This window comes from Solanum lycopersicum, chromosome 8 (genome assembly GCF_036512215.1).
Source record: "Solanum lycopersicum chromosome 8, SLM_r2.1".
Taxonomy (NCBI): Eukaryota; Viridiplantae; Streptophyta; class Magnoliopsida; order Solanales; family Solanaceae; genus Solanum; species Solanum lycopersicum.
Genome location: NC_090807.1, coordinates 54118105 through 54137271, shown reverse-complemented (window position 1 = coordinate 54137271; position 19167 = coordinate 54118105). Strand labels below are relative to the sequence as shown.

The window sequence follows — 19167 nt, the reverse complement described above, 5'->3', positions numbered from 1 at the left end:
ACTGGTATGACTTGACGAGAATTTTGAAATTTGAATTTGATCTTAACATATGTACTGACGTCATTCCGCCATTGCGGAAATATTCCTTCTACTGTGTCGTCGTTGTAGCGGTGTGTTGTCACAACCCCAATCTATCATGAATGACACCCACAATAAACCTCCAATAGGAAAACCAACTATTTATAACACACCAACAATTAATCAACCTTAGAACAACAACGTATAAGAGTTGAATATGATTATGAAAGTTTGAGTATTATTGATACAATGTGTGATACTTATGCATGTACAAGTATAGATGAGAAATGAGTTTGCTGGACATAAGAGACCTAAAGTGAAGAGGAGATAACTATGTATAACTTAAACATACTAACATACTAGAACTCTACATCCTTATCATGCCACCTCAATATTGGCTCAATTTGCTTGAGACCAATGTTGCTAACGAAGTTGACAAAGGACCTTTTGGGAAGTGCTTTAGTTAATGCATTTGCTAGTTGAGCTCCAGTTGGAATGTGATGAACTGAAATTTGTCTACTTTCCACTTGGTTACGGACAAAATGAGAGTTGATGGCGAAATGTTTCATTAGATTGTGAAAAACTGGATTGCGACACATGTAAGTGACACCAATGTTATCGCAAAGAACCTTAGGAGGACAAGGCATCTTGACCCGGAGTTCTTGCAGAAGGTTCATTAACCAGTTCAACTTAGCCACAACACTGCCAACAATGCGTTGCTTGTTGAAGCATCAACCAATGTGATTCTTTCCAAGAAAAATAACATAAGCAAAAGTTGAGTGTCTAGTGTCGAGAATACCATCCCAATCTGCATCTGAGTAGGCGAGTAACTGAGAAGAGTTGCCATGTTTAAAGTGAAGTCCATAGGTTATCGTATCTTTCAAATAACGAAGAAGCCTCTTTGTTGCTTGCAAATGTTTAGCTGATAGAGAGCTTTGGAATTGCGCGAGCTTGTTTACTGCAAAACATGTATCAAGCCTTGTAAAGCTGAGGTATTGCAATAAGCCAATGACCTGCCTATAAATTATAGTGTCTGTTGGAAAGGAACCATCATACAAGGATAAAACATCACTTGTGGATAGAGGAGTGCTCACACTGTTTGCATCCTACATATTGAACTTATTGAGTATGTCAACAATAAAGCTACTCTGTGTGAGAGTAAATCCATTGGCATGTTGTATAACAACAACACTTAGAAAAAAATGTAAATGACCAAGGTCCTTAATAGAAAATCTGTCTCCCAACAACTTAATTGTTTCCTGGATATAGGAGTTGTTAGAACCTGTAACAACAATATCATAAATATAAATCATAATAATAATGAGAGAATAAACTGACCACTTGATAAATAAAAAATCATCAGTTTTGGAACAATCAAAGCCACAAGATAAAAGAAATCCTTGATTTTAGTATACCATACTCGTGGTGCTTGGCGAATTCCATAGATAGATTTGTGTAGTTTACACACATGATTTGAAAACCCGGAATCCATAAAGCTAGGTGGTTATTGCATGAAAACAATATCATGAAGAGTACCTTGTAAAAAGGCATTGTTTACATCAAGTTGACGCAATGGCCATTTAAGAGACACAACTAGGGACAAGATGAGGCGAATGGTTGTGGTTTTAATAACTCGACTGAAGGTGGAATGAAAGTCAATTCTAGGATATTGATGAAATCCTTTTGCCACTAGTCTGTCTTTATAACGCTCTATTGATCCTCCGGGTTTGTGTTTGACACGAAACACCAATTTACACCCAACTACGTTTGAGAGGGAGTAGATGTAACCAATGACCAAGTTTTATTTTTAAGTAAGGCCATGTGTTCTTCTGTCATTGCATCCTGCCATTCAGGATGTTTGGATACTTGACTGAAGGTATTTGTGGTAAACGAAAGGTGCTTTACAATTGAGGTTTCTGTTGGGAAAGGCAAGGCACTAACAAAGAATGTCTGACAGGATAACAACAGAAGAATACCCAAGTCTATACTTTCACTTCTAGATTTGAACCAAAAGAAGACAAACAACCACAAACAATATGATAGTAAGGCAGCACGTAATTCAACCAAACAAATATAACAAGGCAATAATAAACCAATCACACAAGACACCAAGATTTACGTGGAAAACCCTTCGATGTGAAGAGTAAAAAACCACGGGACCAAAAGCTCCACTATAATCACCAAGAGTTACAATATTGTTCTCCAAAATTGGCCACAAAACAAGTGCCAAACAACGATCAACAACAAAATAAGATTGCACCAAATCTAGAGAACTAAAGGAGCCAAATCACCAATTTCGCAGCTACTGTTCACGATAGTAAAACTGAAGCTTCAGGCAACCAAATCCAACTCTATCAGTTCCCAATCAAAGATTGAGATGAATATAATATGCTGTCCAAAAATCAGCTCAATCGGACAAGAAACAAAGTGGGAATCGCAATTTGAAGTTGGTTGTTAGGGCTGAATTTTGACTGCGAAAACTGCTCTCTTTCTCTCTTTTTGGTTGCTGAAAAAACTCTTTGTGTATATGAAAATAAGATCTAAATAGGCTTATATTTGCCTCATAAGAATGGGCCTATGGGCAAAAATGGGTTGGTCCAAATTGGACTTTTATTTATCCACATAGGAAGGGAAAAAGGCCCATAACCAATTAATTCTCCCTCTCACGACTATGTGGAGGAGACCGCTATCCCGGCGATCATGCAACAATCTTCAAACTTCCCTCTTGGCAAAGCTTTAGTCATCATATCGGAACCATTTTCATTTGTATGACTCTTTTCAAGCTCAAGCAACTTAGAATCCAACACATCTCGAATCCAATGGTATCTCACATCAATGTGTTTAGACCGACCATGGAACGTAGAATTCTTGCCAAGATGTATAAAACTTTGACTGTCACAATAAAGCACATACCTCTCTTGAGCACAACCAAGTTCCCCCAAGAATCTCTTCATCCAAAGCAATTCTTTACAAGCTTCAACGACAGTTTTAAGCTCAGCTTCTGTAGTAGATAGAGCAACACATTTTTGCAACCTAGATTGCCAAGACACAGCTCCCCCTGCAAAAGTAACCAAGTACCCTGAAGTAGACTTGCGAGTATCAACATCACCAGCCATGTCTGAATCAATATAACCACAAAGAATAGGCTTCCCTGTACCAAAACACAAACTCAGACTAGAAGTGCCACAGAGATATCTCATAACCCACTTCACAGCATTCCAATGTTCTCTTCCCGGATTAGAAAAAAACGGCTAACAACTCCAACAGCGTGAGCAATATCCGGTCTTGTACAAACCATCGCATACATCAAACTACCAACAGCTGAAGCATAAGGAACTTTCTTCATATCTTCCTTCTCATCATCACTAGAAGGACACTGTTTCGTGCTCAATTTGAAGTGCATAGCTAAAGGTGTACTGACAACCTTAGCTTTGTCCATGCTGAATCTGCGAAGTACTTTCTGAATGTACTTCTCTTGTGATAATACCAATTTCTTGGCCTTCCTATCATGGACAATCTGCATGCCATGAATCTGCCTTGCTGGTCCTAAGTCTTTCATAGCAAAATACTTACTCAACTCTTTCTTCAACTTCTGAATCCTGCAAGTATTATGACCAACAACAAGCATGTCATCAACATAAAGCAACACATAATAAAGTCACCATCAGAGAGCTTTTGCACAAAAACACTATGGTCTGAAGAAGTCTTCTTGAAGCACTGTTGACTCATAAAAGAACCAAACTTCCTGTACCACTGCCTAAGAGCTTGTTTCAAACCATACAAGCTCTTCTTCAATTTGCAAACATAATTCTCTTTACCCTTGACTTCAAAACCTTCCGGTTGCTCCATATAAATTTCTTCATCTAAGTCACCATGGAGGAAAGCAGTTTTAACATCCAATTGCTCAACCTCTAAATCTAGACTTGCAGCCAAGCCTAGAACCACACGAATGGATGACATCTTCACAACTGGAGAGAATATCTCGTCAAAATCAACTCCCCTTTTCTGATTAAATCCCTTGACAACTAATCTAGATTTGTACCGTGGAACTGTATTATCATCTTCATGTTTCACCTGAAAAACCCACCTGTTTTTCAAAGCTTTTCTGTCTTTAGGTAACTTAACCAAATCAAAGGTATGATTATCATGCAAGGATTTAATCTCATCTTCCATAGCATCAAACCACCTTTCTTTTTCTTCACTTTCCATGGCCTCATCAAGACTCTCAGGTTCCCCCCCGTCAGTCAAGAGTACATACTCATTGGGAGAATAACGAGATAAAGGAATTCTCTCTCTACTAGATCATCTGAGAGAACTCTCTGGAGCATCTATAATTGGTTGTTGGACAACCACATCATATTGCACTGGAGCATCAACAACATCATGCCGGTCATTCTGAACATGATCACCATCTTCAATATCAACTTGATTTTTATCATTGTGAAGATTTTCTTCCGGTGCAATAGTCAAAGGAACTGGATCAACATCAACTAAGCTCTCACTACTCTGAAAATCAGCCTTGTCAGCTTTGTCAAAATCTTCAATTGTTTGGTCTTCAAAGAACACAACATCACGGCTTCTAACAAGTTTCTTCTCAACAGGATCATAGAAACGATAGTCAAATTCATCTTGACCATAACCAATGAAGATACACTGCCTAGTTTTAACATCCAACTTTGACCTTTCATCATTAGGAACATGTACAAAGGCTTTACACCCAAAGACTCTAAGATGATCATAAGAAACATTCTTACCAGTCCAAACTCTGTCAGGGACATCACAATCTAAAGCAACAGCATGAGATAAATTGATAACATAAGCAACAGTATTAAGTGCTTCTGCCCAAAAAGAATCTGACATATTAGCATCTGAAAGCATACATCTAACCCTCTCAACTAGAGTTCTGTTCATCCTCTCTACTAAACCATTTAATTGAGGAGTCTTTGGAGGAGTTTTCTGATGCCTAATACCCTTCTCTCTCCAATATCTATCAAAAGGACCAATATACTCACCACCATTATCTAAGTGGATGCATTTCAATGTCTTTCCTATTTGTCTTTCAACCAAGGCCTGAAAACTCTTGAACACATCAAGTACTTGATCCTTGGACTTCAAAGGAAATACCTAAAGTTTGCGAGAATGATCATCAATAAAAGTCAACAAAGTAAAAAGTGAACCACCATGAGATCTTACCTTAAAAGGACCACACAAATCAGAATGTACCAACTCTATAAATCAAGCTTTCTTGAAGGCGGATGAATCTGAAAAGAAACTCTTTTCTGTTTACCGGCTAAGCAATGAACACATTTCTTCAACTTTGCTTGTTTCACTCCAGAAAGCAAATTTTTCTTAGCCAAACTATCAATCCCCTTCTCGCTCATATGACTCATCCTTCTATGCCATAAATCTGATGACGTATCATTCTCCACCCAATTTACTGAGTCTCTGGACATGGAGCCCTGAAATACATACAAGTTAGACAACTTGTCACCACGGGCCACAACCATCAAACCTCTAGTAAGCTTCCACTGGCCAACACCAAGTGTATTAACATAACCCTCATCATCAAGATATCCCACAGAAATCAAATTCAAGCGAACATCTGGAGCATTCTTGACATTATTGAGAACTAGTTTGGAACCATTGTTACTTTCCAAACAAACTGTCCCAATGCCAATAACTTCAACTTCATGATTATTGCCTATTTTCAACGTTCCAAAATTATCTGAAGTATAAGAAGAAAATAATTCCTTCTTTGTCGTGACATGAGAAGTAGCACCAGAATCCACAATCCAGCTAGACTCATCACGAACAAGATTAGTGGCATTTGCATCACAAGAAACAAGAAGATCATCATTAGCAACAACAGCAACACGATTTTCATTATCGCCTTCTCTCTTTTGTTGTCTCATATCTCTCTTGTGCTTGTAACAATATTTCATGATATGTCCATTCTTGTGGCAATAGTCACATGTAATATTCTTGTATTTAGACTTTGACTTGCTTCTGCTTTTACCTCTATCATTCTGACCTCTGGACTTGTTTCTCCCCCTATCTTCAGTAACCAAAACATCGGAGTGTGAAGCTGAAGAAGATGAGGCTTGAGATCTTCTTCTCATTTCTTCATTCAAGACACCACTCTTAGTATATTCCATGGTTACAACACCACTGGGAGCAGAATAGTCAAAGAAACTCGAAGAGTTCCCAAAGAGTCTGGCAGAGTATTAAGAAGCCAAAGTCCCTGTATCTCATCATCAAACTTTACACCCATTCTGGACAGCTAGTCAAGAATACCCTAAAAATCATTAATATGATCAAAAACAGGAGTACCCTCTTTATACCTGATATTCATTAATTGTTTCAATAGGAACAACTTGTTGTTGCCAGTCTTCGAAGCATAAAGTGTCTCGAGCTTGTCCCACAAACTTTTGGCATGTGTCTCATTCACAATATGATTTCTAACATTATCTTCAACCCATTGTCTAGTATAGCCACAAACCTGCAGATGCTCAAATTCCCATTCTTCATCATTCAAAGACTGAGGCTTATTAGAAGCAAACACAGGTAAATGCATCTTCTTGACAAATAGAAGATCTTTCATCTTGACTTTCAGAATATGATAGTTACTACCATTTTAATACATCATTTTGCTCATATTTGCCTCCATCATTCAAAACGACAATCAACAATAACCAATGCTCTGATACCACTTTGTTGGGAAAGACAAGGCACTAACAAAGAATGCCTGACAAGATAAAAGCGGAAGAATACCCAAGTCTATACTTTCCCTTCTCGATTTTAACCAAGAGAAAACAAACAACCACAAGAAATATGATAGTAAGGCAGAAAGTAATTCAACCAAACAAATATAGCAAGGCAATAATAAACCAATCACACAAGACACCAAGATTTACGTGGAAAACCCTTCGATGTGAAGAGTAAAAAACCACGGGACCAAAAGCTCCACTATAATCACCAAGAGTTACAATATTGTTCTCCAAAATTGGCCACAAAAAAAGTGCCAAACAACGAGCAACAACAAAATAAGATTGCACCAAATCTAGAGAATTAAAGGAGCAAAATCACTAATTTCGCAGTTACTGTTCACGACAGCAAAACTGAAGCTTCAGGCCACCAAATCCAACTCTGTCAGTTCCTAATCAAATATTGAGATGAACATAATATGCTGTCCAAAAATCAGCTCAATCGGATAAGAAACGAAGCGGGAATCGCAATTTGAAGTTGGCTGTTACGACTGAATTTTGACTGCGAAAACTGCTCTCTTTCTCTCTTTTTGGCTGCTAAAAAAACTCTCTGTGTATATGAAAATAAGACCTAAATAGGCTTATGTTTCCTCATAAGAATGGGATGGGCAAAAATGGGTTGGTCCAAATTGGGCTTTTATTTATTCACCTAGGAAGGGAAAAAGGCCCATAACCCAACAGTTTCAAGGTAATCAAAAACCACTTTGGGTTTGAAAATATTATTTTGAGACCTGATTACCATTCGATTTGATGGTGTTGCTGGACTTGGCTGTGGAGATGTATATGGACTTCTGTCTTGAGAAGGAGAAGAAGACAAAGAATGAGTAGGAGGACTTACAATTGAGCCAGTTGGCACGTCATCCAGATAGCCTTGAGTATGCGATCTGTGAGGAGTTGTAGAGTTGACCAAATCAGTAATAAGAGGAGTTGGGATAGAATCTGCAGTAATAGGTGAAACAGGTTGTGAGGAAGAGGAAAAACTAGAGGGATCAGTTGGACACGACTATTTTCCATGTGCGATACTTGTGGATGAGACAGTTGAGGATAGTTGGTTGTGAATGGAAAGATATGTTCAACAAATAAAAGTTCCTAGAGATAATCTTTTAAAGTTGCAAGGTCTAGGCAAGCATGACTATTTGTGGCAGCGGAATATCTCATAAATACACAAGGATTGGACTTGGGATCAAGTATGGTTGATGTGTAGTGCTTTAACCATGGATAACAAAGACAATCAAAGACCCTTAGCTTAAGAGGGTTTGGGGTGTTATTAAAGAGACACTGAAATGGAGATTTAAGACCAAGAAGTGGTGTTGGTAACTTGGTAATGAGGTAGACCACAGATTGAAATGTGAGAGACCAAAATTTGAGAGGGACAGAAGCATGGTGGAGAAGAGTTAAAGTAGTGTCAACAAAGTGGCGATGTTTTCTTTCGGCAGTGCCAACAAGATGGGTAGTGTAATGAGCGCTTATGAGATGTTGGATCCCAAAGATCAAGATAGTGGATTTAAGGCCAATGTATTCACCTCCCCCATCAGTATACAACGTTTTAATTTTCAGTTGAACTTGATTTTGAACTATTAGAACAAAATTATTAAAAAAATTTCTTCACATGTGATTTGGATTTTAAAGGAAACAACTAAGTATATTTTGTGAAATAATCAACAAAAGAACATAGAATATGAAATTATCAAAAGAGATATTTCAAGAAGGACCCAAAACATATGATTAAATATGATCAAAAGGCCTAGAACATGTAATTGAATTGTCACCAAACGGTAGATGATGAATCTTATTGCATAAACACGAATTATAGAAAGTAATGACTCCACATGGTTCACTAGTAGGTTGAAAGAAGAGACACAAGTTTTGGTAATACTAGGTTGAGGATGGCCAAGATGAGCATGTAATAGATGCAATGATGGAGATGTTGATGTAACAAAATGTTCTTGAGAACAAGGTGTGACTGATTTGTTCATGTCGGCGGGCCACTCATAGAGATCAACATTACTCTTGGCTTGAAGAAGACATGCCCCCGTGCTCAAATCCTTCACAACAAAAATATAAGGAAAAAGCTCAATTGAAGTCAAATATTGTCTACAAAATTGAGCAACAGAAATCAACTTCTTTTATAAATAGAGAGCAAAGAACATCTAGGAGATTGAGAGTTGTTTGTAATATGATGAGAGGCGCCAGAATCAACAACCCAAGTGCTTGGGGAATTAGAAGTGTAAGTGTCGATTGACAAAATTAGCATATGCTTCAGTAGCATTGTGTGCTTTGGAGCTACAAAATTTTGCAATGTGACCAAACTTATCACAAAGTTGACATAGAATACGCTGGTAGTTGCTTCTGGTGGTATTCTGCTGGGTGAAGAAATTGTTATTCGGGGCAGAAGATTGTATTGGTTACAAAAGTTGAAGGAACCAGATGGAGTAGTGTTCTTATGATTGGAAGAGTTAGGTTGTCTATTTTTGGGACCATTGTTGGTGGAATGTTGATGAAATTGAGCAGTGACCATTGGTGTTTCAACTTTAGGTTCTGAGTGTTAAATGAACATCTCTTGTTTAAGCAGTTTATCAAAGAGTTCTTCGAAAGGTGATAAGATTATCACGAGCTCTTATTGCTGCAGATAACTCCTTGTACTAGGCACCTAAATCACTCAACACCTTAATAACAAGTTCCTCGCTATAAATGGGTGAACCATTGCAAGCCAAATCATCAGCAGTTGACTTGATTTCTCTCATATAATTACTGATTGAACGTGAATCTCGTTTGACATTTGTCAGAGTATCGCGCAAACTAAAAATTCTTGAGTGCGATTTGCTGGAATAAGTTGTTTGGAGAATATCCCAAGCTTCTTTGGCAATGGAAGCATGGGCAATGAGAGGATCGATTGTTGCCATAATGGCATTGTGAACAAGATTGTCTTGTCGCTGCCACAATCTCAAGTTGGGGATGGGAATTTGGTTATTGTCTTTGTCCAAAGACTGCACATCTGGGATAAGAAGTGAGACATCAACAAAGGTAAGAAGTTCGTAGCCAAACAATAGTGTGGTAACTTGGGATTTCCAAGTTGGAAAATTTGCACTCCTGTTAATTTGAAGGAAAGTTGGGACGCAAGGTTAAAAGAGATCAATTGAGAGGGTTGAATGGCACCCCCTTGATTGAGAGGGACTGCTGGAGAGTTAGGGCTTAGGAAGAGTAAGTATCAGACATTTTGGAACAAGAAGGAAGCGTCTGAATGCTAGATAAAAAAGAGGATCTGATATACTAGTTAAAGTATTTAGTAGGCTCTTGATACCATATAAGAGTTGAATATGATTATGAAAGCTCGTGTATTATTCATACAATGTGTGATATTTATACATGTACAAGTATAGATGAGAAAGGAGTTCTCTGGATATAAGAGACCTAAAGAGAAGAGGAGATAACTATGTATAACTCAAACATACTAACGTACTAGGACTCTACATCCTTATCCTTATCACAACGTATATAAATAAGCCACACAATAATCTAAATAAATAAATCAGCTTTTAATGTCTTTAAATACAACTTTATAAGGTGATACCGAATGTCTAGACAAACACCAAAACCCCCTAGAAACTTATAATCATGGTACCAAAACAACTATTATGTCACTATCCTGATCTTTCGTAAGGGTCACTCACATTAACCCTCCGGTGGGTGTGATAATAAAAAATTAACTCATCAAACCATTTAAGAAAGTAATCATAATATAATATTAGGAAAATGTTTTAAAACAATTAAAATATTGAGTTTCCATTAACTTTATTAGTCAACAAAAAATAATTGCAAAATGAACAGCCAAGAACCTAAAATCTTAATGTCAAAAGGTCTAACAAATCTAAGGATAAGGGGATGCAACCCTAATAACAAAATACAATTTAGTATGTTTGTGTCCGAACAATGGATTAAGAATAGGGGAGTACAAAATCAAACTAAAAATCGAATCAAACCGCAAATCGAGTCAAATCGAAAAAAAAACCCCAATTAGTGATTTGGTTTGACTTGATTTGGTGTTGGATAAAAACATCCGACTATATTTGGATTGCTTTGGTTTCAACTAAAAAAACTAACTCGAGACCAGAACAACCCAACATTATATATATAATTTTAAAATTTTATTTTATATGTAAAAATACTTACTTTGATATAATTTTTAAATATTTCTTATACTTTTTCATAGTGTTATCGTTTAAAATATTTATTTCATATTTGAAAGTTAGAATTCTTAATGATCTAATAAAGATTATATTCAATACACGTTAATAATTATAATAAATTCTAAATAAAAATCATAGTAATACTAATGCAAAAAGAAAATCAATTCAACACTAAGAATTGCAATAATATTGAATATTTATTTTTTTTAGTTTTACATAGCTTTAGATAATTAAAATACATGATCTAATTTTACTTTCTTTTAATATTTAGTCATATAATTAATACTTACTAAGCTTATTTTAGCATGATTTCATACTTTAAATTATGATCAATTTCATTATGATCTATTAATTTGCAATATTTGTTTTAAGCGATTTTATCATTAATATTTTATTGGATATTTTAGTGTCATTAAGCATATCATACTTTGTTATTTTCTTGAGAAATAACTTAGATAGTTGCATTTTAGTAAGACTAAAGAAATATTTGAAGTACAAATAAATTATATGTTTCTCTGAGCCTCTTATCGACAAAACACGAAAATCTCAAAAAATCCGAAAAACCAGAAAAAACTTGAAGTTGAAAAAATCCGAGTTTTATTCTTTTGGTTTGGTTTATAAGTTCAAAAATCTGAGACAAATGTTTTGCTTTTATATTTGAAAAATCCGAACCAACCCGGTCATGTACACCCCTATTTAAGACGGTACTGAAGAATTCGTAGTAGGCCGGAGGAAGTGGCGCACCCTTAAATTCAGATACCGAAGGTCTCATAGCAGAGGTCGCAAAGTAACCATCTGAATATGCTCTGTATTCAACAAGGAAAGAGTAAGTGTAGTATCAATAGGGATGGACATGGTATGATATACACTGAATTTTTTGATTTTGAATAGGGTATTTGATATTTAGAAATAATCTACTAAAACACAGAATACTATACTAAAGTATAAAGTTGCATATTATATATATATATATATATATATATATATATATATATATATATATATATATATATATATATATATATATATATATATATATATATATATAAAAGAAATATGATCATAATTATGAAAGAGTGATTTTGTCTCTTGTCTGTTGTCCGTCTCAGAATGGAGAACTACATCAAACGAGAAAAATTTACTACAGTAAAACCTCTATAAATTAATACTCAATAAATTAATAATCTCTTTAAAATAATACTTTTCTCCAATCTCGACTTAAACCAATGAAAATAACTCTTTAGTTTCGATAAGATAATAAGATAATATATTTCAGAAGACCCCTATATGAATATATGGTCCCATTAATATCATAAATTAATAATCTTTAAAATTTATAGTATATTTAAGAAAATTTAGTGAAATGTGATTCTATTGGGTTGTGTGTTTTCTTAAAATTTAAATCTAATTGAAGTTCATCTCTAACTTTTCTTATATCATCCAAGAGTTTCGGTGTTGTCTTTTCGAACTGCATCATAAAATTGTGAAGAATTTTAGATGTGATAAGTGTTCATGTGTGCGTAACTGGTTCCAAAGATGTAGAAGCATCTTCAACTTCATCATCAAGATAGTTTTTTCGATAGTATCCACAATTTCTTCTAATCTCTGGACCGTTGAACACGTATCACTTTCACCAGGATAATCCAACATGTTATTGACATTCATTGTGTTACCCGATATCCTTAAACATGACTACGAGTTCACGAATGCCGTTTTCACAAGTAGGTTCATTCAAATTCACTGAGATTGCATCCCTCCATTCCTAAACGAATTTTATAGTGTCGATTTTTTTTTATTGTTTCTTGGTGAACTATTATTGTCCAAACAAGAATTGCAAAATTGATAGCATCCAAACCATTAATCTTTACGAGATCAGTTTGTCCCATGTCATAGCCATCTAATATCCTACAATAATATTTGTTCGATAATATATCGTGAAAGCTCTTATTATCCTAGCATCACAAGGTTGACATTAGTAAGATACAATTATTTTAATGTATACGTTGTACTTTATGTATAATATTATTCAATGTGAAATCAATAAATATGGTACATAAATAAGTAAGATACAATAATTTTATATAATCAAAAACCTTCATTAAATCTCAAACTATTCTTTAAATTAAGAGTTATTAATTTATCGATTAAATAATATATCTATAAAATAATAAATTTTATGGTCCCACCTATATTAATTTATAAAGGTCTTATTGTATGTGTGTGGCACGAGTGTGATGTGAAAGACGAAAGACATATCTATATATATATATATATATATATATATATATATATATATATACACACACACACACACACACTCACATATATATATAAAAAATTTGGTTTCAAATCGTAACTTTGACCTTCAAATTTGATAATGCGAAAAGAGACTCAAAATAAATGCGTGAAATATAAATGCTCTTATGTGAATAAGTGAACCATTCAGTTGCTGCCAACTAACTAAAATACACCTAAATTTTAAAATAAAAAAAAATTATAGTATAGAATGAGGTGAAAAAGAAAAGAAATTCATTTATGGGAAAAAAATTTACTACTCTTCTCCTCTCTTTTAAAAAAAATGTTAATCTAAATTTCTAATATCCATGCCCCTTATATTTAAACCAAAGAAAAATTTATTCAATATATGTGCAGAAAATTCATATACTTGAACGATTACATATTATTCTCCCTTAATTTAGTCAATGTATCAAGGTTCAACACTTTATAAACAAGAATTGGATATTGTTGGTCAGATGTTCAAGTCAATATGTAAATCATTAGAGGAAGCTAACGTTTTTGTTATAAAAATTATTTCAAAGCAGCCCATACATATAGGAAGACATGAAAATCAATTAACTCTTTCTTCTTTCTTTAGTTTGAAGTATATTTGTGCTTTAAGTTGTCAAATACTTAATGAAATAAAACATGTTTTGTGTATTATGATTGTTATAATGATTAGCAAATTACAATTACAAGTTTTTGGAGGCTAAAAAATAAACATAGAGTGCTAGAAATCATTAAGTAAAATGGTGCTCTTAAACTGTTCGATAAAATGTCTAAATGATTTTTTAAAAGATTTTTGTCAAGTTTGAATAGCAATCTGATACCTAATCAAAATGCGATGAGTCCCGTAAGTGTAGATAGGAGTTGTTCATTGAGAGTCTTCGGAATTAGATTGTGTTCAATTTTTACAAGTGTATACTTGACCCATCTTGCTTAAAAGAGATATTGGAGAAAAAAAACTTCATTATAGCTTTTTTTCACAATAACAAAAAATAATTAAATGTCACTTGCAATTTGTGCATTTGCAATGAACGACAAATAATGCCAGAAAAAAAGAGAGGGGAAAATCTTGAAAAAACTAAAAAGAGAATAAAAGTGAAATTTAAATTTAAAAAATTAAAATAGATATATAAAAGGATTGATTTAGGATTTATTAGTTTTTTCAATGTTTCTTTTACTTTTGGGTCCTTCAAATTTTATCTCTGACGCGCCTAATTTGAATGTATTTCACGCATTTTGTCAGGTACGAATCGAGTATTTTTTTTTGTTTAAGTTTTTGATAGTTAAAGTGCCTGGTTGTGCAGTGATAAAGTTAGAGGCCAAAATTATAATTTGAAGCCAAGGGTCCAATATATTTATTATGCCAAAGGAAAACTAAGCAAATATTTCATAAATGCAAAAATAATTACAAACATATCCATTTATATTTATATTTCATTGAATAATTACACTATATATCTCCTAATTAATTACACTTAATTGATACTAAATCAGTATTATATAATGTATCAGTGTCATTGTGGCTGATAATTTCACTACAGTGATACTGAATCAGCATCATATATTGTATTGATATCATTAAGGTTGGTGATTTCTCTTAGTTGATACTAAATTAGTATATATATAGTATTAACATCATTAAAAAAATTTGTTCAGAAATTATTCATTAGTTAATGATCTATAAGAGTATATCGTGGCACGAGTATGATGTGGAAGACGAAAAAGAGAAACTAAGCAAATATTTGATAAAAGTAAAATAATTATAAACATATAACCATTTATATTTATTTTCCATTAAATTATTACACTATATACCTCCCAATTAATTTCGCTCAACTAATACTAAATCAATATGATATAATGTAGTGATATCATCAAGGCTAATAATTTCGTTTAACTGATACTAAATCAGTATCATATATTATATTGGTATCATTAATGCTGATAATTTCACTTATTGATACTAAATTATTGTATAAATTGTATTGGTATTATTAAAGTTTCTTGTTTAGAAATCATTCATTAGTTAATGATACTATAAGAGTATGTCTTATACTTTTATATTATCATTTATTAATGGGTAATTTATAAACAAGATACCTTAATGATACCAAAACAATATGCATATACTCTTATAGTATACGTATTGTCATGAAAAAAAACTCTTACATTCATAACATAAACTCTTCACATCCTTTTTTTATTTGGTTGTCTCAATTCTAATTATAAAATGATAATAACTTTTTCAAATATTTTAAGTACTATTTGTAACATCTCACAAAAATTGAAATAACTAGGAAGAAGCCTAAATTTTGAAAATATTAATTTTTTTGGAAAGAATTAAAAGTCTGAAAATTTAGTTAAGTTAGCAAAAGTGAGTATTTGGACAACTTCAAACGACCATAACTTCTAACTCATGATATGATTTAGGTGTATTATGATGTTTGTTATTTGCTTTCTAGTCTAGTTCATTAGGATGTTGTTGGGATTGTCCCAACATCCATCTCAATTGTTTAGATGCTCCATAGACAGTAGTAGTTCATTTGTCCTTACATTATTATTCTATGTTAAAGACTTGGGTTGTCATTCTTGGCCAAGTTGAATGTTATATCTTTTAACATTCTACGCTATATTATTTAGTTATTTGAGTAAGTCCATTTGATCATTGTAATAATGTTAGAATCTTTTGTTGAGTTAAGTAAGTCAGGTCAAGGGTTCACACGAGGTCAGCAATGGTCTTTGAGTGTTAGCGACGTCCGGAGTGTAGATTTGGGGCGTGAAAAACTTGGTATCAGAGTCAGGTTCAAGAGTCCTAGGAAGTCTATGAAGATGTGTTTGTAGAGTCCTAGTTATCGGTGCAAAGCGCGCCGGAGAAAACAACATGTAGGAGTTTCTTTACTTCTTTCATATTCCTTTCGTGCATTAGAGTTTGATCTCTAAAACTTTTCTTTCTTATTCGTTCTTGCACTTGTTTTCATATAACCATGCCTCCACGAAGAGCAGCAAGAGGTCGTCAGGTAGGAGGAATGTAGAGGAACAAGGGGTACCTAATGCACCTGAAGTGCAACCTGAAGAGGAAGTTACTAATGTTGAATTCCGTGAGGCTATAAGAATGTTCAGTCAAGTTGTGATCAACTATGTTGGGCAGCACAGAGGAGCTCGACAAGAAGAGACTGACACTTCAAGGATTCCTGAGTTCTTGAGGATGAACCCTCCAAGTTTCACTGGTTCGAGCACTAGTACGGATCTAGAGAACTTTATTGATGAGTTTAAAAAGGTGTTCGATGTGATGTATATTGATGATATTGCAGGAGTTGATTTGGCTGCATATCAGACGAAGGATGTTTCTATAATGTGGTTTAATTAGTGGAAAAAGGTAGAGATGAGGATGCGCCACTTGCGAGTTGGGCCAGTTTTGACGAGGCTCTCTTGGGGTGTTTCTTTACCTGAGAACTAAAAGAGGCCAAGGTACGTGAGTTCATCACACTTAAGCAGGATTATTTAAGTGTGCATGAGTATGGTTTGAAGTTCACCCAACTATCTTGTTATGCTCTCGAAATGGTTAAGGACAGAAGAGTAGGCTGAGCTTGTTTATCGTTTGGTTGGCCTATCAAGCAAAGAGGGCAGGGCAGCGATGTTGATAGGTGCCATGGACATATCCAGGTTGATGGTTTATGTGCAGCAGGTTGAGGAAGAGAAGTTGAGAGAGGGAAGAGTTAATGAATAATATAGAAAGAAAGACAAGGAATGAGCTTGGGCAGCAGAAAGGTAAGGAATGAGTATGGGAAGCAGAAAGCTAGTATGAATCTTTCATCCTTTCAGAACAAAAATGGGATTGCACCATCATCTGCTAGTGCACCTGCACCCAAAAATAAGTGTAATGGCCAGAATTCGCAAAACTTTCGAACTAGACCAGCACAGTCTCAAGGTAGTGTAGCACAACGAGGTAGTTGGACTCCCGCATGTGCTAGGTGTGGTGAAACCTACCAAGATAAGTGTCTTTATGGACAGACTGGTTTCTTCGAGTATGGGTAAGAGGGTCACTTTATGAAAGAGTGTCCTCAGAACAATCAAGGTAATGGATCTCCAAGCAATAGAACCCAATCTTCATTAGTTGCTCCACCAGCAAGGACTTCACCTAGATGAGCTACTTCTGGCATTGGCGGGGGAGCAAATCGTCTCTATGCAATCACAAGTCACCAAGAGCAAGAGAACTCTCCAGATGTTGTCACTGGTATGATCAAAGTCTATGCTTTTGATGTTTATGCTTTGCTAGACCCAGAAGCAAGATTATCTTTTGTGACCCCTTATGTTACGAATAAGTTTTATATTATTCCGAGGAAACTTTGTGAACCTTTATGTGTTTCTACACCTGTTGGGGAGTCTGTTCTAGTTGAGCGAGTTTACCGTGATTGTGTCATTTCCATCAATCACAAAGACACCATGACTGATTTAGTTGACCTAGAGATGGTAGATTTTGATTTCATTTTAGGTGATTGACTTCATCCCTGTTATGCATCAATAGATTGTAGTTTTCGAGTTGTCAAGTTTCAGATCCTAATGAGTTAGAGTGGAAAAGTAGTACATTAGTGACTAAGGGTTGTTTTATTTCGTACCTTTACACTTTGTTTGGATCATTGTTACCCATTATTTCATAATGTATTGTATTGTATTCTACTATATTGTAGTGTATTGTATGGTAGATTTAATGTTTGGGTATACTGTATTGTTTGTTGTTGTTTAATAATATTTTAATTGTTTGATTTGATCGTATCGTACTGTATTGTAATTTATAAATTTACTAAAATATCCTTAATTATTTTATGGTAGGAGGTTTAACTAGATTTAAATAATTAAGGTAAATGTTAGAATAGTATTTTGAAATATTATGCAAAGATATAATTGGAAAAAGAAATTAAGTAACAATAGGAACACACCAAATTGATTGTTCCATAAATAAGGGGTTTTCATTGTTTAACAACGAAATTTAACAATACAGTACAATACATTTTAATTAACAATCAAAACAAACATTGTAGGTATAATAACGATACAATATAATTCAATGGATAACAATCATCCAAACATAATATTAGGCGAGAAAGTTAGTTTCAAAGGGTTGTATATATCATTTAGTCTGAGTTAATGACTCAATTGTTAAGGTACCTACTATTCAGTCAGTTTTATATAGTAAAAGAGTTTTCATAAGTCTTTCCTAATGACCTACATGGAGTCCCTCCTGAGAGAAAAATAGACTTCATGTCCTATCTGTATAGAGAATGGTACCACCAGACTTAAAAGAGTAGTTGAAAGATCTTTTAGAGTAAGGTTTCATCCGACAAAGTGTCTCACCTTGGGGCGGGGCGCTCCGGTATTTTTTGTGATGACGAAAGATGGTTCCCTTAGGATATGTGTAGATTATAGTTAGTTGAACAATGTTACCACCAAGAACAATTATACTCTTCCAAAGATAAATGATTTATTCGATCAACTTCAAGGTGCCACCTGTTTTTCTAAGATAGATCTCAAATTTGGCTACTATCAGTTAAGAGTAAGAAAATGTGATATTTCAAAGACAACTTTCTGAACCAGATACAGGCATGAGTTTTTGGTCATGTCTCTTGGTTTGACTAATGCACCAGCAGCATTCATCGACCTTATGAATAGAGTATTCAAACATTATTAGATATGTTTGTTATCGTCTTCATTGATGACAGCCTAATCTATTCAAAGTATGAAGTAGATCATACTAGTTACCTCAAGATAGTCCTTCACACTTTGAAATATAGAGAGTTACATGCTAAGTTCTCAAAATGTGAGTTTTAGCTTGAGTTTATGGCGTTCTTGGGCCACATAGTTTCCGGTGAAGGAATTAGAGTTGACAACCAAAAGATAGACATGGTTCAGAGTTAACC

General features: G+C 34.4%; 1 protein-coding gene across 1 annotated transcript; it reads right to left on the bottom strand.

Annotated features, from left to right (window-relative positions):
* Positions 1 to 377: 377 nt before the first annotated feature.
* On the bottom strand, positions 378 to 9685 carry LOC138338042 (uncharacterized). The gene is made up of 8 exons (XM_069288505.1): positions 9433 to 9685; positions 7522 to 7721; positions 5335 to 5477; positions 4765 to 5005; positions 4061 to 4137; positions 3476 to 3617; positions 818 to 1124; positions 378 to 679 (listed from the first exon to the last, which is right to left on the bottom strand). Exons 1-8 carry the CDS (start codon positions 9683 to 9685, stop codon positions 378 to 380), a joined length of 1665 nt encoding a protein of 554 aa, XP_069144606.1.
* Positions 9686 to 19167: the final 9482 nt, after the last annotated feature.